The sequence below is a fragment of the Lagenorhynchus albirostris genome, chromosome 1, assembly GCF_949774975.1.
Source record: "Lagenorhynchus albirostris chromosome 1, mLagAlb1.1, whole genome shotgun sequence".
Lineage (NCBI taxonomy): Eukaryota > Metazoa > Chordata > Mammalia > Artiodactyla > Delphinidae > Lagenorhynchus > Lagenorhynchus albirostris.
This window is the reverse complement of record NC_083095.1, coordinates 40,378,598-40,398,795: the sequence shown is the minus strand read 5'-3', so window position 1 is coordinate 40,398,795 and position 20,198 is coordinate 40,378,598. Positions and strand designations below refer to the sequence as shown.

Genomic DNA, 20,198 nt, shown 5'->3' with positions numbered 1-20,198 from the left:
AACCAGTTGCTGTCCATGACTAAAAACATGTTTGAAGTAAAACTGAATCTCTCTTAGAAGGAAAGGCAAACATTATTTCCTCCCATAGTACATCTGTTTAGAGCTGGCTGACTAATCCTTCAAGAAGTTGCTGAACTTCTTCCAAGTGCTGAAAACCTAATTCTGTTTTAAAAATAGATCTACATAATCTTATCTTCATACGTGTTTTTAAGTGTTTAACAAAAAGGATAATTATTTTTGTAAATTAATGGTTTCTTAGGTCCACACTCCAATTGAAGCTTTGTCGTTTTTTTTTTAAGGGAGTCCTAAAAAGTAGCCTATGAGAGTACAGGGTTTGTGGGAAGAAGAATTGGTTTTTGTATTAATTTTTTTCAATTTCAGTATAGTGTTAATATCTCAAATATGTGAGAACAGGACACTTTCTCTTCCGAACTACAGTAATAGCTGTAGATGCAATAGAATCGTAGTGGTAAATGCAGTAGTCCTATCATGAAACTCCTTAGCCTGTCTGAGGAATCTTGACTAAACACTTTACCAAACCAGCTACAAACTGAAATGAAAACACATCTCAAAGTGAAATGAACATTATAAGTGTTTTTAACGCTTCTAACTAATGTTCTGTGTTGTAGAAATTCTTTATTTTCTTTGAACCCAACTGCTAAACTGAGCATTCGGTAGCAATTTGTTGTTTAAATGGTGATGAAAAGAAAAAAGAACAATGCTGGGGAGTGGTCCTTTTGATAGACTTTTCTTATTTCTTTTTCCTGTGGTGGATTTCTTTGCCACTTTGCTTCTCTGCATTTTCTCATAACATAACAGTTAATAGTGCAGATTTCTCAAGCCAGATGGGCTGCTTCCACCATCACTAGCTTGGGCAAGTTACCTCTTTGTGCTTCCATTTCCTCACCTGTGAAATAAATAATATCTACCTCACAGGTTCGTGGTGAGGAAATAAATTTAAACTTAACTTTAAATGAGGAAATAACTTGCAAATCACTTAGAATAGGCATACTAAGCCCCCAAATGTTCGCTGTTCTTATAATTCTTCTCCTCCAGAGCACTTTTCCCTTTTGTGTTTTTGACATCTCTCCCCTCAGCCTGCATGCTCCCAACTCATGTGTTTCTCTTTATGATTAGATCAACCAATATTAATACCTTACTACTTGCTATTGCCTAATCAAATTTTACCCTATTTTAGTCATTTCTTAATAGAACAGTTGCTTCTCCACATGGCTTTTAAAGAATACTTTCAACTTCTGTGTTTTGATTAAGTTGACAGATTTTTTATTTCCCTCCCAGGGAAATAAATTTCTATTAAATGAGTTCTATTTGTTACGTTTAAAATGAAGGAGAAAAGAATACCTATTTAGTTAATATGGTGAAACTAAATGATTTGTAATGGTTGAATACCTGTCACCAAGGTATATCTTCTAGCCCGAATTCTGGCTTTGGTGGTATGAAGGCCAGAACCACTTAGCTATAACCATGGCTCTTGTGGATGACCCTGTTACAGCTATTAATTTAAAGGACAACATGGTGTGTCTTGTATTAGGAGTCTATACTATGTATCGATGTCAGCAAAAATCATTTACAAGTTCTTGCTTATGACCTGTCTCTAAGATAAGTCCTTAAACACTTCCTTATGCTATTAATAGAAGACATGAGATGAAAGGTGTTGGCAAGCAGCTTTTGGAGCTAGTGAACCTTTGGGTTAAAAACAATGGATATATGAGCATTCCTATTGAATTTATATCTTTAAAACTTTTCCCCTTTATTTTATTGAGCTGACTGTTCTTTTTATGTAAATCTAAGATGTATTCCTAACTTAATGTATATTCAGTAATTTTTGTTTGTCTCTGTACTACATATAATATGTTAAGGTGCTAGTCCTTGCATGAAAGTTTTCTTGTGGTTAGGAAAAAATAATCTAGACAGTGAAAAGGATAGTGTCTTTCTTTGTTTTACTTGCTTAATCAGTGGAGTTTTTCCCCATCATGAGCTCTGTGGTTTTGTAGCTCTTAAAACAAACACCAGCATTCTCTAAGAAGCAGTATTTTACATGTTTTATTATATTTATATCTTGTATGCTGAGATCTTTTCTTCTGAGAGAGAAACATATGTTTGGTGAGTTCATATTTCTTGAAATATACATGATTCTTCAGACTGGAATCTAATGAAATAGGACTCCCATTTGAAAACCAAAGAGTTAAGGCTACAACAGAGGATAAAAGTGATCAAATGATTAGCCAGGGGCTAATAGAAATTCTGGGAAGAATGACAGATTGTATATTAGGAAGAAATATGATCTCATATTCATTGAAGCTTTTTACAACTAAAGATCTAAAAGAAATAATAGAAAATTACTGAAAGAGATGAATGTCTGAAACTTTAGAAAAGCATGTGGTATTGGATTAATCCAAGCAACAAAGACTGATGGGCAGATAATAAATTACATTGTGTAGGAAGTCTGCATTCCTTGTTTTCAAGTACTTTTTTTTTTCCTTGCAAGATATATTTAAGTAGCTCTAGGCCAGTTTCAGAATATTCAATTCATGATTTTCATCATCACACCATATGTGTATGATTCTTTGGAATAGATAAAGTATTATAAACAAAGACCCCCAAATCCTTTAGTGGTGAAGGTTAATCTAAACCTTCCTTCTGTTCTGTACCAAATTGGTAGCATTTTTCCTTATGAGAATATGAACAACTTAGAATACCTTTTCACATACGATTAATTGTAATGTCCCATAACTAACAGAGAGTTTGGAGAAATGTACTGTACTTCTGCTGAGGAAAAGGCTTTATTTCAACAGCTGTACTTCTGCTGGGAAAAAAGGAATAGTCATAAACTGGAAAATGTGAATATGTATATTTTCATTGCAGAGAAGTGACTATTTACTTAACTGTTCTAAATTTTACTTTGCCATAAGTACATGTTGTTTTACCAAAAAAAAAAAAAGAGAGTGTATGTGTTTGTATATGTAAGCGTTGCCTATCTTCATGTAAATTTATACACAAACTAGTATATATGCTTTTTTTCCCCCCAGGATCGAGTGGTCACACAGCACTGTAATAATTGTGAAGTTCAGCTACTTTTAAATATGTTTATTGAGAAGCATACATTCTTCTTCTTAAACTCTTTGAGCCTTTTAATCAGTTTTCCCCCAGATTTTTGCCATTCAGCCTTGGCATTCATTTGTGTTCTTAGTTTTTGTAGGTCCAAGGAGAAAGTGAAATGTTTCCTGAAGTATAAATAAGTAATAAAATTAACATGCACACAGAGTACACTCTATTCTTCATGGACATATTCTTGTGGGCTCTTTTTTAATATATACTTAATCTCTGGGGGAAACAGAGATTATTACTCTGTTAAACTGACTCTAAATCATCTGGGTTTCTATATACTTAAGCATTTAAGTTTAAACTCAAGTATTTACATATAAATGAGTTCTGTATTCTGTAACCATATTAAACATTTCCTAGTGTATGATGGAAGGTTAATAAGATGTGGGGTTTTTTTATAGCTATACCAGAAATAAGATCATTATTAAAATGCTATAAAAGTTCTTGGATCCTGTCTGATAGAATGTGAGAAATAATGCTAGCTTCAGGTTTTGATTGCATAATACAGATGAGCCCTGTTAATAAAATGGAATAAAAGTTATAAGCTTTGTCTATTTAATATGCTTAATAGTTGCAATTGAATCTTTTCTCATCTGTTTTAGAGGACAACTTAAAATGTAACTCACTGTGCACTTTGTTATTGTTTTATAATAACGTGTCCAAAATGTGTGTGGGAGGACAGTGGCAGAGAAAAGGAGAGAGAGGAAGTGAGACTTCTGGGGGGAGGTCTCTCTCTAGTAAGAAAGAACAAATAATCAAAATTATTAGCTGTACTTATTTATCTCCTGTGTCTATATCAAATGTTGCTAAACTAACTGCTAATGCCTTGGACAGAGGAATAACATTAAGAGTTTTGGCCAAACTTCAAGCAAAATTTCATTTATAAGTAGCCTATAATCAAGATGCTTTCTTTTACCTAAATCATTTGCCTTGGACTTGAAATGTAAACAAAAGATACCTAATGAGCTTACCAATTATTCTTCTCTACAAAGTTATTTATCTCCATTTTTATCTCCATTCCTGGTATATATCTATCTTTGAGGATAGTGCAGTATGAATTAATCTTCCACATGCTGTTGTAGCCCAAATGGACATCCATATTTCTGGATAGATTGTTCTTTAAATGGTTAAAAATTATAGAATTCTAATAGGAACTCTTTTTATTCTGTTTGCAGCTATGTCATCTTATCTTTTAATTATTAAAACAGAGCTTCCTGCTGCTATTTCAGAATTTTTGTCTGGAGACCATAGTGGGTAAGAAAAAATATTTCACATTGTATCCATTCATTTATTAATTCAGTAAATACATATTAAGCCCTTGTGGGAAGTAAAATAAATGTAGCCCCTGCCCTCAAGACACTTACAAATTAGGCAGAGGCAGAGTAATAATAGAGAAGAAAACACTGCAGATGTCTAGTGATGCTCCGTTACGTGCAGAGCACTGCACTGTGAACCCTCTGATGTGCCAGTGTAATTCTTGCATTCCATGGGGGCATGAAAGGACAGGACAGGTATGAGCTAGCTCTTGGAGAAGAGTAAAGGAGAAATTTCTGGACATGAAAGATTGGGTGGGGGATGGGGGAAGGCAGAAAGCACTGACAGTAAAGGTCTTAGTGGAGGGGAGTGGATAATTCTGCTGCCACTTTTCAGTGAACCATAGTGATAAAGATAAATCAGAGTGATAACGTTACAACATACTTGTGTAAGATCCTGTTATACAGCATTATTAGAAAAAATTAGTTTCATTTCCTGTTTTTTAACAATATTATAAACAATACTAAACCATGTTACACTGCCCTTCTCCTTTCTTATTTTAAAAATACTGGGCAGCTCAATATCAAAAAAACAAACAACCCAATCCAAAATGGGCAGAAGACCTAAAGAGACATTTTTCTAAAGAAGATATACAGATTGCCAACAAACACATGAAAGGATGCTCAACATCGCTAATCATTAGAGAAATGCAAATCAAAACTACAATGAGGTATCATCTCACATCAGTCAGAATGGCCATCGTCAAAAAATCTACAAACAGTAAATGCTGGAGAGGGTGTGGAGAAAAGGGAACCCTCTTGCGCTGTTGGTGGGAATGTAACTTGTTACAGCCACTATGGAGAACAGCATGGAACAGTTCCTTAAAAAACTAAAAATAGAACTACCATATGACCCAGCAATCCCACTACTGGGCATATACCCTGAGAAACCATAATTCAAAAAGAGACATGTACCACAGTGTTCATTGCAGCTCTATTTACAATAGCCAGGAAGCAACCTAAGTGTCCATCGACAGATGAATGGATAAAGAAGATGTGGCACATATATACAATGGAATATTACTCAGCCATAAAAAGAAACGAAATTGAGTTATTTGTAGTGAGGTGGATGGACCTGGAGTCTGTCATACAGAGTGAAGTAAGTCAGAAAGAGAAAAACAAATGCCATATGCTAACACATATATATGGAGTCTAAAAAAAATGGTTCTAATGAACCGAGGGGCAGGACAGGAATAAAGACACACGTAGAGAATGGACTTGAGGACATGGGGGAAGGGTAAGCTGGGATGAAGTGAGAGAGTGGCATGGACATATATACACTACGAAACATAAAATAGATAGCTAGTGGGAAGCAGCCGCATAGCACAGGGAGATCAGCTCAGTACTTTGTGACCACCTAGAGGGGTGGGATAGGGAGGGTGGGAGGGAGACGCAAGAGGGAGGGGATATGGGGATATAGGTATACGTATACCTGATTCACTTTGTTATACAGCAGAAACTAACACAACATTGTAAAGCAATTATACTCCAATAAAGATGTTAAAAAACAATACTGGGTTCTAAAGACTATTGACTCATCTCTTTTTTATAGCAGAAAAAACCCAAATTAATTATACTTTTCCTTTTACTACGTATAACATGAAATTTTTAGAAAAATAAACTTGAAAAGACTAAATGAATCCTTTTAATTGTCATCAAATTATTATATATAGTTTCTAAACCACAACACTAAAACCCGTCAGACTTTTAGATTTAAATGTTTGGTTGTTTTGTTCCAATATTTGAACTTGTTCTGGACTGCAGGGCAAGTTTTCAAAATTGAGTTTTAGATTTTACAAGTTGGCTTCCATGAAAGAATTCTACTTAGACAACTGCAAATACATATTTATAAGGAAAATATGGTATAGTTTAAATCTGAATAGGAACCATCAAGAATATGTGATTGAAAAAAGGTAAGTAGAAGCCCTTAATGATTTTTCATCATTGGAATATATTGTGCCTTTGTATAGGTTTCCACATTCATTATCACATCAGATACAGCTACCTTGTTTTTTATTTTATCTATAGTTTTATCTAGTTACTTTTAAGTTTTTTGCTCTTATTTTGATCAACAGTTGCTAAATGACATACTTATGTGAAATTTGCCTTTGTATTTGCTGTAAAAATATTGAAGGCAACTTCTGTTACTCAAAAAGTTCTGTGCAAAGAACAAACGTATGGACACCAAAGGGGGAAAGCGGCAGGGAGCAGGGTCGTGGTGGGATAAATTGGGAGATTGGGATTGACATATATACACTAATATGTATAAAATAGATAACAAGAACCTGCTGTGTAAAAAAAATTTTTTTAATTCTACGCAGTAAATTTCTTTTATAATTTAGGGCTAAGAACTCAAGGCAATAAGAGGTGAAATAAAGAATGTTAGACTAAGAGTAAATTCTCTCCATTTCATATTCAGTAACCTCAGGAAATTAATTTAACTTCTTTTGGCCATATAATTTAATTTTGGGCCTGAGGTTTCTTCATCTGGCATAATGGTGGTGCCAGTACTGCCTTCTTAACAAAGTTGTTGAGATGACCAAATAAGATATTATAAATATACATGCTTTTGTAAGCTGATAGCATAGTGTAAATGTGGAGAACTAAGCAACTCCGTAATGTCGTATGTCAGTTATACCTCAAAAAAAAAAAAAAAAAAAAGAAGGAATTCCAGTAATAATAACTATATAAAGGTAGTTTTTCCCTATTTGCTCTGACTGCCGGGAAGGTCAGAGTCATATTTGAATGTATTGCATAAACTATGTTAATCCTACTAGTTGTCACATGTGTTCTCCTTTTTCTTGGTCCTGAATTTGGTGACTTCTCGTTATTTTCTTTTTTATTGTCATATATCACAAGGACAAAAATACATATAAAATTTTAGAAATAATTAAGGTAGTATGTGACAGAACTGTTAAAACTTAGGTCGTCTTTTTCTAAAAGTGATGCTTTTACCATAGCTTCATTTTAAATCAGTTGTCATTTACTTTATTGGTTTTTTTCTCTGATTTGTTTAAAGAAACAAATAAAAATTAACTCCATTTTATTCATATTAGTAGAAAATTGATAAAAATGTTATTTTTACATGTCAGAAATGAATTTTTAAAACTGTATACTTCAAAATACTGTGGCCAGTTTGCATCATCTCCGTTATGATGTTTTAAAATTGCACATCTTTTTAACAGCCTCATCTTGTTTTAAATGTAACGTATATTCACTTATTTTGGATTTCAAAGTTTTGAAAAGCATTAGTAAGTGACTAATTATATTAATTGGTTAGAATGCAGTTAAATCATTAGTCTTTAAACCTTAATGCTGTAAAATAATTAAGACACAAATGTTATGGTAATTGATTTAACTATCTGGGCAGTTTATTTCTAGGTAGAGTTACAGAGCAATATTTCCTCTGTGAGATTAATCTGATATTGATATACTTTTAGGGTTTGAATTACAATGCATTGCAGTTAAGAAATTTCTGTTGTGCTTATTTTCTGTGTTATCCGTGAGATTTGCTGTGCCTTTGTGAAAACTAAACCTTTATAAAGATGTTATCAAAAAGAAACTTTATTTTCATAATATCCTAATTTCAAAACTTATTATTAGAAGTCAGAAGCTATAATACTTATACCAATTTTTTATGAGGCATCTATATTTTCATAGAATAACTTATATTCAAAAAAATCTATGGCTGTTAAAAGTTGGAAGCTCTCTGTTAACATTTAATGATCTTGTCAGCGGAATATGATTGACACAATTAAGTTGTCTTGCATTTGAGTTACATAATTGATATGGGATGTGAGTAAGATCCTAATTCAGAACATATGATACTCTTGTTCCATTCGAGAATGAAATTAAAGCAACTTATAAATAAATCTGGTTTTCATTAAAATACGGGAAAAAATCTGCATGCCAAAGCATTTGCAATACAGCTAAGGATCTATACTCTATATTTCATACTTGGAACATTTTTATCATATAGGATTAAATCCACAGATCAAACAAGTTTTCCAGGAAGTATAAAACTTTTTACTCTAATTCTTTTGGCTTGAAGAGAGTGTATATTTACAATAGATCACAGTAGGAAAATAGGGGTTTTGTTAGATAACTCTTTTTTCCCCCACTTAGGAAAAAATTTCAGGTTAGCATATTCTTCTAAAATCTTGAGTTATAAAATGTGCTTTTGCAACTTCTTTGTACTGGCTTGTATTTCTCAAGCTGGAGTTTTATTTTGTAAGTTTAATCATTTCTGTTCCTTGGAAAATATCCATTGCCAAGCACAATTCAGTTGACTGTGACATGCACATGAAATTTAAACTAACTTTACTGTGCATTACTGTATTGCCTTTATTTATTTATTTATTTATTTTTTAACATCTTTATTGGAGTATAATTGCTTTACAATGGTGTGTTAGTTACTGCTTTATAACAAAGTGAATCAGTTATACGTATACATATGTTCCCATATCTCTTCCCTCTTGCGTCTCCCTCCCTCCCACCCTCCCTATCCCACCCCTCTATGTCATCACAAACCACTGAGCTGATCTCCCTGTGCTATGTGGCTGCTTCCCACTGGCTATCTGTTTTACATTTGGTAGTGTATATATGTCCATGCCACTCTCTCACTTTGTCATAGCTTACCCATCCCCCTCCCCATATCCTCAAGTCCGTTCTCTAGTAGGTCTGTGTCTTTATTCCCGTTTTACCCCTAGGCTCTTCATGACCTTTTTTTTTTCTTAGATTCCATATATATGTGTTAGCATACAGTATTTGTTTTTCTCTTTCTGACTTACTTCACTCTGTATGACAGACTTCAGGTCCATCCACCTCACTACAAATATCTCAATTTCGTTTCTTTTTATGGCTGAGTAATATTCCATTGTATATATGTGCCACATCTTCTTTATCCATTCATCCGATGATGGACACTTAGGTTGTTTCCATCTCCGGGCTATTGTAAATAGAGCTGCCATGAAGATTTTGGTACATGACTCTTTTTGAATTATGGTTTTCTCAGGGTATATGCCCAGTAGTGGGATTGCTGGGTCATATGGTAGTTCTATTTGTAGTTTTTTAAGGAACCTCCATCCTGTTCTCCGTAGTGGCTGTATCAATTTACATTCCCACCAACAGTGCAAGAGTGTTCCCTTTTCTCCACACCCTCTGCAGCATTTATTGTTTCTAGATTTTTTGATGATGTCCATTCTGACTGGTGTGAGATGATATCTCATTGTAGTTTTGATGTGCCTTTCTCTAATTATTAATGATGTTGAGCATTCTTTCATGTGTTTGTTGGCAATCTGCATATCTTCTTTGGAGAAATGTCTATTTCGGTCTTCTGCCCATTTTTGGATTGGATTGTTTGTTTTTTTGCAACAAAAAGAATAAAATATCTAGGAATATACCTACCTAAGGAGACAAAAGACCTGTATGCAGAAAATTATAAGACACTGATGAAAGAAATTAAAGATGATACAAATAGATGGAGAGATATACCATGTTCTTGGATTGGAAGAATCAACATTGTGAAAATGACTCTACTACCCAAAGCAATCTACAGATTCGATGCAATCCCTATCAAACTACCACTGGCATTTTTCACAGAACTAGAACAAAAAATTTCACAATTTGTATGGAAACACAAAAGACACCGAATAGCCAAAGCAATCTTGAGAACAAAAAACGGAGCTGGAGGAAGCAGGCTCCCTGACTTCAGACTATACTACAAAGCTACAGTAATCAAGACAGTATGGTACTGGCACAAAAACAGAAATATAGATCAATGGAACAGGATAGAAATCCCAGAGATAAACCCATGCACATATGGTCACCTTATTTTTGATAAAGGAGGCAAGAATATACAGTGGAGAAAAGACAGCCTCTTCAATAAGTGGTGCTGGGAAAACTGGACAGGTACGTGTAAAAGTATGAAATTAGAACACTCTCTAACACCATACACAAAAATAAACTCAAAATGGATTAAAGACCTAAATGTAAGGCCAGACACTATCAAACTCTTAGAAGAAAACATAGGCAGAACACTCTATGACATAAATCACAGCAAGATCCTTTTGACCCACCTCCTAGAGAAATGGAAATAAAAACAAAAATAAACAAATGGGACCTAATGAATCTTAAAAGCTTTTGCACAGCAAAGGAAACCATAAGCAAGACCAAAAGACAACCCTCAGAATGGGAGAAAATATTTGCAAATGAAGCAACTGACAAAGGATTAATCTCCAAGATTTACAAGCAGCTCATGCAGCTCAATGCCTTTATTTTATTTTTTTATTTTATTTTTTTTATAGGGTAGAGGGAAGTGGGGGAGAAAGTTTTTCTGTTTTTTTTAATAAATTTATTTATTTAATTTAATTTAATTTTATTTTTGGCTGCGTTGGTTCTTCATTGCTGCATGCGGCTTTTCTCTAGTTGTGGCGAGCGGGGACTACTCTTCGTTGCGGTGTGCGGGCTTCTCGTTGTGGTGGCTTCTCGTTGTGGAGCACAGGCTCTAGGTGCATGGGCTTCAGTAGTTGTGGCACGTGGACTCAGTAGTTGTGGCTCATGGGCTGTAGAGCGCAGGCTCAGTAGTTGTGGCGCATGGGCTTAGTTGCTCCGCGGCATGTGGGATCTTCCTGGACCAGGGATCGAACCCGTGTCCCCTGCATTGGCAGGCGGATTCTTAAGCACTGCGCCACCAGGGAAACCCAATGCCTTTATTTTTGATGAATGGTAAAGAAAAGCATTGTATTTATAATTGCCTGTAGTAAGATAACTTAATAAAAATAAGAAATGATTAATATTAACCAGTAGCCAAACCAGGGATAGAGAAATTATTTTTTGCAATAGTTATTTTTAATATTAGGAATTAAAAGTTTAATCCTATGAAGAGAGTGTAAAGAAATCACAATCTTGAGAAAAATGAGGCAGTATCTGAAAAAATACCATAAATTCAGAGTGACTCTTGAAGAATAGAGAGTATTTCCATTGCTTCTATTACTAAGATCATCATCATCCTTTTGCTGATTTTGCAGACATAGAATGAAGTTGTTGAACCAGATGATCTCTGAGGTCCCTTCTAGCTCTAACATTCAATAATTCTGTGATTCTGAGTTAACTGCTGGGAGGAGGTGAAGTTATCTTCTGGCCCCCAGTTCAGTGCTCTGGGCAATCATGTGGCTTCTACAGACATGAGTGAATTGTGATCTCAAATTATAAAGTTATAAAGTATATAATAGTGTATGTTATAAAGTTCAGAATTTCAAAGTGTTCCTAAGATTCTTATACAGGAGAAAAGAGTCTTTGGTCCTGAGGATTAACGTGCTCCCTTTGCCCAGCTCTCCCTTCGTGACAGCAGGGACAGCAGAATTAACAGATGGAATCTACTTTGGTGTGCCTCTGGGCCTTTTTTTTCCCTTGCACTGCAACTGTCTGAGTCTCTTTTGGGTCCCAGAAGGAAGGAGATTTCAGGCATAGAGCCCTGGGCTTTTTGCCAGCTTCAGAAATTTAGTTGCCAGGTGTTCTTCAGTGAGGGTTATTTTGAAGTTCTCATTTTCATATGTATTCAAGAGTGATTAGAAGATGAATATGCCGAGGAGTGTCATGTTGTATTTGTAATCTCTGAACGCTCTTAGAACCTCCTGCATACCAGGACTTGAGGGGCATGTGCAAATGCAGGCCCATTAGCTAGAAATACTTATGTGTAGGTTTTAGTTTCTGGCACATGCATTTCCTAAAGACATGAGTTAGGGTGGAGAAGGGTGAGCTGTGCTCATGGTGTTGCTTCTGCTGTTGCTCCATCTCTTGTTCTGTTAAAGAGGAAGTTGTCAGCACCCAACAGTACCTTTTATTGTGTATCTTTTTTTATTTTTTGGCTGCACTGCATGGCATGCGGAATCTTAGTTCCCTGACCAGGGATCGAAATCGCACACCCAGGGAAGTCCAATAGTACCTTTTAAAGATACATTAAAGAGGACTTCTTCGTACACCAAGGTGTAAAAGAGACACAGTGAATCATAAAGTTTGTGTTAGAAGCCATGGGCTGAAGCCCATGTAGAGGAAAACCTTTTCTTTCTTTCCTTTTTTTCTTTTTTTAAAGTGAGATATTTACATATAACAACATTGTGTAAGTTTAAGGTGTCCAACATGTAGATTTGATACACTTATATACTGTGGTATGATTACCACTGTAGTGTTAGCTAATACCTCCATTACCTTATGTACTTATCATTTCTTTTCTGTAGTGAGAATATTTAACATCCAGACTCTTAGCAACTTCCAAGTATATAAAATAGTTATGTTAACTATAATCACGTTGCTTTGCATTAGATTCCCAGAACTTATTCATCCTCTACCTGCAAGTGTGTACCATTTGATCAACATCTCCTCAGTCCCCCTACCCACCAGCCCCTGCTAACCACCATTCTACTCTGTTTCTACAAGTTCAGCTTTTTTAGATTCCACAAATATGTGATACACAGTATTTGTCTTTTTCTGTCTGACTTATCTCACTTAGCATAATGCTCACGTTGGTCTATTGATGTTATCACAAATGGCAAAATTTCTTTCTTTCTCACGAGTGAATAATATTCCATCGTGTGTGTGTGTGTGCACCACATCTTCTTTATCGATTCATCCATTGACAGACACTTAGGTTGTTTCCATATCTTGACTATTGTGAATAATGCTGCAATAAACATGGGAGTACAGATATCTTCTTGATATCCTGTTTTAATTTCCTTTAGATGTATGCCCAGAAGTGGGATTGTTGGACCAATCATATGGTAGTTCTGTTTTTAATTTTTTGAGGAACCAACATACTGTCTTCCATAGTGACTGAACCAATTCACATTCCCACCAACAGTGCACAAGTCTTCCCTTTTCTCCATATCCTTGTCAATACTTGTTATCTCTTGTCTTTTTTTTTAAGATTTTTTTTGATGTGGATCATTTTTAAAGTCTTTATTGAATTTGTTACAATATTGCTTCTGTTTTATATTTTGGTTTTTTGGCCACGAGGCATTTGGGATCTTAGCTCCCTGACCAGGGATCGAACCTGCACCCCCTGCATTAGAAGGCGAAGACTTAACCACTGGACTGCCAGGGAAGTCCCTCTCTTGTCTTTTTGATGATACCTATACTAACAGGTGTGAGGTGGTATTTCATTGTGCTTTTGATTTGTATTTCCCTGATGATTAGAGATGTTGATCATCTTTTCACATACCTATTGGCCATTCATATATCTTCTTTGGAGGAAAAAAATGTCTATTTCCTCTGCCCATTTTAAAATTGGATTGTTTGATTTTTTGCTATTGAACTGTGTGAGTTCTTTATGTATTTTGAATATTAGTCTCTTATCAGATATATGATTTGGAAATATTTTCTTCCATTCCGTAGATTGCCTTTTCATTTTGTTGATTGTTTCTTTTGCTGTACAGAAGCTTTTTATTTTGATATAGTTCCTTTCATTTTTGCTTTTGTTGCTTGTGCTTTTGGTGTCGTATTAAAAAAAAAAAACTGTTGCCACGACCAATGTCAAGAAGCTTTTTCCTTGTGTTTTCTTCTGTAAGTTTTATGGTTTCAGGTCTTACATTTAAGTCTTTAATCTATTTCAAGTTAATTTTTGTGAATGCTGTAAGATAGGTTTCATTTTTCTGTATATGGCTATCCAATTTTCCCAGTACAATTTATTGAAAAGACTTCTTTCCCCACTGAATATTCTTGGATCCTTTGTTGAATATTAGTTGACAGTATATGGGGTGGGGAGGGGGTATTCCTAGGCTCTCTGGTCTGTTCTGTTGGTCTGTGTGTCTATTTGTATGCCAGTACTATATTGTTTTGATTACTAAAGCTTTGTAGTATAGTTTGAAGTCAGCTGTGTTTTCTTTCTCAGGATTGCTTTGGCTATTTGGAGTCTTTTGTGGTTCCATACAAATTTTAGGATTGTTCTATTTTGGGAAATAATGTCATTGGAATTTGATAGCGATTGCATTGACTCTATAGATAGCTTTGGATAGTATGGACATTTTAACACTATTGATTCTTCTGATCCATGAACACAGACTGGATATCTTTCCATTTGTCTGTGTCTTCAGTTTCTTTCATTTAAGCCTTATAGTTTTCAGTGTACTAATCTTTCACTTCCTTTGTTAAATAGTCATAAGTTTTATTGCTTTCATGCTATTGTGAATGGGATTGTTTTCTTTATTTCTTTTTCAGATATTTCTTTGTTAGTTTATAAAAACACAACTGATTTCTGTATGTTGATTTTGTATCCTTCAACTTTACATAATTTGTTGATTAGCTCTAACAGTTTTTTGGTTGCAGTCTTCAGGATTTTCTATATATAAGATCATATCCACAAATAAAGACAGATTTACTTCTTTTCCAATTTGTATGCCATTTATTTCTTTCTCTTGCCTGATTGCTCTAGCTAGGACTTCCATGTTGAATAAGAGTGGAATAACTATTCAACTATGTTGAATAAGAGTGGTAAGAGTAGGCACCCCGGTCTTGTTCCTGATCTTAGAGAAGAAGCCTTCAACCTATAGCCTTTATTATATTGAGATTTCTTCCCTCTATATCAAATTTGTTGAAGGTTTTTATCATGAAGGGATATTGTATTTTGTCACATGCTTTTTTTTGCAGCTATTGAGATGATCATATGATTTTTATCTTTCATTCTATTAATGTGCTATATCATGTTGATTGAGTTTCATATGTTGATCCACCCTTGCATCCCATGGATAAATCTCATTTGACCATAGTGTATGATCCTTTTAATGTGCTGTTGAATTCAGTTTGCTGATATTTTGTTGAGAATTTTTATAATATATTCACCAGGATTATTGGTCTGTAGTTTTGTTTTTTTTGCAATGTCCTTATGTGGCTTTGATAGTAGGGTATGCTGGCCTCATAAAATGAGTTTGGGAGTTTTTGCTCCACTCCAATTTTGGGGAAGAGTTTGAGAAGTAGTGGCATTAATTTTTCTTGAAATGTTTGGTAGAATTCACCAATAAAACCATGGGTCCTGGGCTTTTCTTTGTTGGTGGGTTTTTGATTACTGATTCAGTGTTCTTACTCATTATTGGTCTGTTCGTATTTTTTAGTTCTTCCTGATTCAGTCTTGATATATTGTACATTTCTAGGAATTTGTCCTGTCCATTTTCTTAATTTAACAGGCAGTGGGAGACTTTGGCTCTCTGGTAGTGAAAGGATACATTATAGCCAATTGGAAATTCTGAGAGCATCTACCAAATGACTTGAAAAAGTAATACCTACTGTCTTTGATGCTCCCAGCTCTCATATTAGCATGAATTTTACTTTGTTACCATTGTGCATATATGTTACCATATGCATAAGTATATATGCATATGTTTCAGTGTAAAAATATGACAGCTACATTGCAGAAAATTTAGAAGAGAAAGCAAATTAAAATTATGCAATTACCTAATCACTGTTATCATTTTATTTCCTTTGAATTTTTCCCAAAAAGCATTTTTTCAAACATAGTTAATAATATTTATTTTGTATTTCTATCATTAGAATTTTCTATTTTACTAAATGTTTTTTTCAAAAGCTGCTTAACATTCCATTGGGTGTGCTTTTTTTAAAAAAATTTTATTGGATTATAGTTGATTTACAATGTGTTAGTTTCAGGTGTACAGCAAAATGAATCAGTTATACATGTACATATATCCAATAAAATTTTTTTTTAAAAGAGTGTGCTGTTTTTGACATAAGCATTTTCTATTGTTAGATATATAGGATTGTCCCTCAACTTTCTAATATTATAATAATGTTGTAGTCACAGCTTCATGCACATAGAATTCTTTATATTTTAGATTATTCTCTTAGAGTAGATTTCCACATTTTTATTGTCCTTTGTACATATTATCAAGGTTTTTCCAAAAGATAATGCTAATTGACAAGATCACTAGCAATGTGTGAAGGACCAATTATTCCACATCCTTGAATATTATTTTTTTAATATTTTTACTCATTTAATTTCTATAGCCTTATTATTTATTTCTTTAATTAGCACCAGAGATTGGGTTTTTCTTCATATGTATTTACTAGTTGTACTTCTTTCATGAATTGTTTAATTTTTATGTACTAAAGCAAAGTATTTACTATTAAAGTCTTGGGGGAATTGTCTAATTTTTAAAAACTTCAACACATGTATTTTTATATTGAAAAATTAAAACCATGTATATGCAACCAGTAAATAAAATAAAAATTTCTCGATGCTGCTACATAGAAATATCCACTTTTGGTATTTTAAGTATATCTTCCTTACTTTTTTAAAATGTGCATCCATTTTTTTTAAATAATCAAATACACTATCACACTTTTAATCTACTTTTTCTCATTCATTATTCTATTGCCTTTATATGAAAAATGTCATATGTTTTCTCCTGGTAGTTCATGCCCTTTCCTGAAAATTTGAAAAATATGGAAAACTATAAAGAAGAAAAAGTACCCATCATTCTACCACCCAGGGATAATGGCTATCAATATATTGCAGTTCCTTTCCATTTTTAATGAATCTATATTTTCCCTCAAACTTGTTATCATACTAAATATATTTATGATATATTCAGTATATTATTATACTTATAAAACATTTTTTTATGATTGTCCCATAGTCTCATAATTTATTTTAAAATTGTCATGGTCTTAGATGTTTGTTTCCAATTTTCATTATTTTAAATGTTTTCAGTAAACATCTTTTTACAAAAATGTTCTTATTGATGATTGTTTTCTATTTTTAATAGTCATTTGTTAAGTGTCAAATATCTTAAGTCTCTCAGTATCTATTGCCAAACTGCTTTCCAGAAAGGTAATTTACACAGTTTATACTTTTACTAGTTTTGTGTACATCTCATCATTCTTCACTCACATTGTCTATTGTCTTACTTTAAAATATTTGCTAATTTGGTAGTTGAAAAATGGCATCTCATTGTTTTGATACATTTTTAAATGTGAATTCATTAACAAGAATAATAGGATCCCACAAGAACATATTTTAACAAAAAGAAGTAGGCTTTTCCTGATGGGTGGTTGTAATGGTTATACTGTATGAGTGTGTGTGTGTGTGTGTGTGTGTGTGTGTGTAAACACAAACACTGAAGTCCTGTGCCTAAAATAGAACTTTTTTTCCTAATAGGTCTTGGTATCTTGATGGAGAAACACTGCTAATAATCATCTGTGTTGCCATTGTGTTCCCTCTTGCACTTCTTCCTAAAATAGGTAAGTCTTTATAGAAGAGGACATTATTTGTTTAGAAGAAAAGAAAAAGAAAGAAAGAAAATACTATTAAGGGGCTTTTAAATTTCATAGTACCACATTTTTAGCAGAAGGTGGTTGTGAATAATTTTGAACTTGGACTTTTAGGTTGTTCAGCTTTCAGCCCTGCCTAGTTAACCTATTACTTGGTTTGCAGTAGTATTTTGTCTGCCCCACTAAAATAAAACCTTTACAACGGAACATTAAAGAGCAGCCTTTCCTTACAGTGTACCATTAGTGGTAAGCCAGTTCCAATTCTGCTGTACAGAGCTACATAAATGATCTGTGACAGATAGTTGGAATGTTGTTATTCTCAACCCTAAGCCCCAGATACCAAGCACTGTAATAAAAAACATGCCCAAGATGTATAGCTTTAGCTGCACGTTAGGATCACTTTCCTTATAAATTGCTTTTTATTTTACTGTTATTTTACAGGCTTTCTTGGCTACACAAGTAGTTTATCATTTTTCTTTATGGTGTTCTTTGCTCTTGTGGTAAGTTTAAAATATAGTGTATTGCTTATCTCCTCACTAAAATTGAACTCATTGTGTTAATGTCTTTTTTCTCTTAACTCTGTTTTTTGTTGGGAAGGTATCCCATTTTATTTCAATGTGTTATTAAAAGCACTTTTATTCTGCAAAACTGTTTCCTCCATTGTATCTATTTTGAAGAGGCTTAGCTAGAATAGCATTTCAAATTCAGTTTCTCTTCTGGTTAACTAGAGAGGAGAGCATACCAATTCTGTTAAAACCTTAGATGGAGTATAATTCTTTGGCTAGGTGTATGTATCCATTTATTTCTGTACAATATTGTGTGTGTATGTTTTGGGGGATACTCAAGCATGAGAATCAGGCTGGTTCTAATCCGTAAAATCAATTTGGTCCTAGTCATCTTAATTTTTGAAACTTTGTTCCATTAACGAAACCATAGCTTCAGGGGCTTAACTGTTGATGAGATCTAGTAAGAATTGGAGTGCCTGAATTCTATCTGGTCTAGTTTATTCAGCGTGGTTAAGCTCTCATGAAAAGCCTGCTGCAAAGAAATTTTTTTTTTCACATGTGGAATGTTTTTTTAAATTAGCCCATTTTTGTTATAACGTAGGAAAAATATCTCTCAGGTGGTAAACTTTATTCTAATATTTATTAAATAATTTAATGTAAAGATAAGAGAATTATTTTTAAAAAGATAAAAGAGAATTTGAATTTCTTATTTCTTTTAAATTCTTCTAAAACAGATTTTAACATTCCGAAGACTGTATTTTTGTGTGAAATTTTGGAAAAAAAATCCTTTTTCTTTTTGCTTAGCAGTTTATTCCATAGTCAGTCTGTCAAACCTTAAGTAGGATTAAACATTTTAAACTTGCCAAGATACATACCTAAATGGCTTGATTAAGCTCTTAAAATCATAAGCTTGTTTAAATTCTCCTTTGTTATTGAGAAATGAATGAAAGAAAAATGCCATCCAAAAGAGCAAGACAACACATCATTAGTTAAACCATATAACAGAACCAGATTTCCAAGCTGTCAAAACATTTAGGATGCATTTAACTTAGGCTAAACTATCTGCTGAGATACATGGATAAAACAACTTTAGATTATTTAAATGAAGTGAAAGTGACCCTGGTTTCAGTGTACAGAAATATTTATACTTTAATGAATGCTCTTAAAACTAAAAATACTTAACAGTGCTTACATTTAATCATTTGTTGAATTTATCAACATTAAAATCATTGCCCTCCCCCGCAAAAATTGCCCAACTTGTATCTTGCAAGTAAGTGAATTGAACATACACTTTTTAAAATAAATAATCTATTGCTAATAATTCTTTTTTTCATTTCTAATATCCTACTGGTCTTATTTATTTATTTTATTTTTTTGGCTGCATTGGGTCTTCATTGCTGCGTGCAGGCTTTCTCTAGTTGCGGCGAGCAGGGGCTACTCTTCGTTGTGGTGGCTTCTCTTGTTGCCAAGCACGGGACGGGCTCTAGGAGCACGGGCTTCAGTAGTTGTAGTGCATGAGCTCAGTAGTTGTGTCTTGCGGGCTCTAGAGCACAGGCTCAGTAGTTGTGGCACATGGGCTTAGTTGCTCCACGGCATGTGGGATCTTCCCGGACCAGGGCTCAAGCCCATGTCCCCTGAGTTGGCAGGCAGATTCTTAACCACTGCGCCACCAGGGAAGCCGGAACGTACACTTTTTTTTTTAAGATTTTTTTCTATTTTATTGAGATATAATTGACATTATAAAGATATAAACTTACAGTGCTGCATAAGTTTAAGATGTGCAGCATAATGACGACTTACATATATTGCGAGATGATTACCACAATAAGTTTACTTAACATCCATAAACACACTTTTTAGGTGCCACATTAAGAGGGAAACAACAAATAATTTCACAACAGTTTGATTGTTGAGAAGCATCTACATGGTTTAGAGTGGCCTATATTTGCAAATTAACATATGGATATTAAAGAGAATC

The 20,198-nt window shown here is 33.9% G+C and overlaps 1 protein-coding gene across 3 annotated transcripts in view; it reads left to right on the top strand.

Moving 5' to 3' along the window:
• Nucleotides 1-20,198, top strand: part of SLC38A6 (solute carrier family 38 member 6) — a 211,651-nt gene that overhangs the window by 34,812 nt on the left and 156,641 nt on the right. For all 3 annotated transcript variants that reach the window (XM_060141834.1, XM_060141824.1, XM_060141832.1), the window contains exons 6-8: nucleotides 4,302-4,380; nucleotides 17,602-17,684; nucleotides 18,156-18,214. In XM_060141834.1, coding sequence (XP_059997817.1) covers nucleotides 4,302-4,380; nucleotides 17,602-17,684; nucleotides 18,156-18,214 — 221 coding nt within the window. The remainder of the gene's footprint in view (nucleotides 1-4,301; nucleotides 4,381-17,601; nucleotides 17,685-18,155; nucleotides 18,215-20,198) is intronic.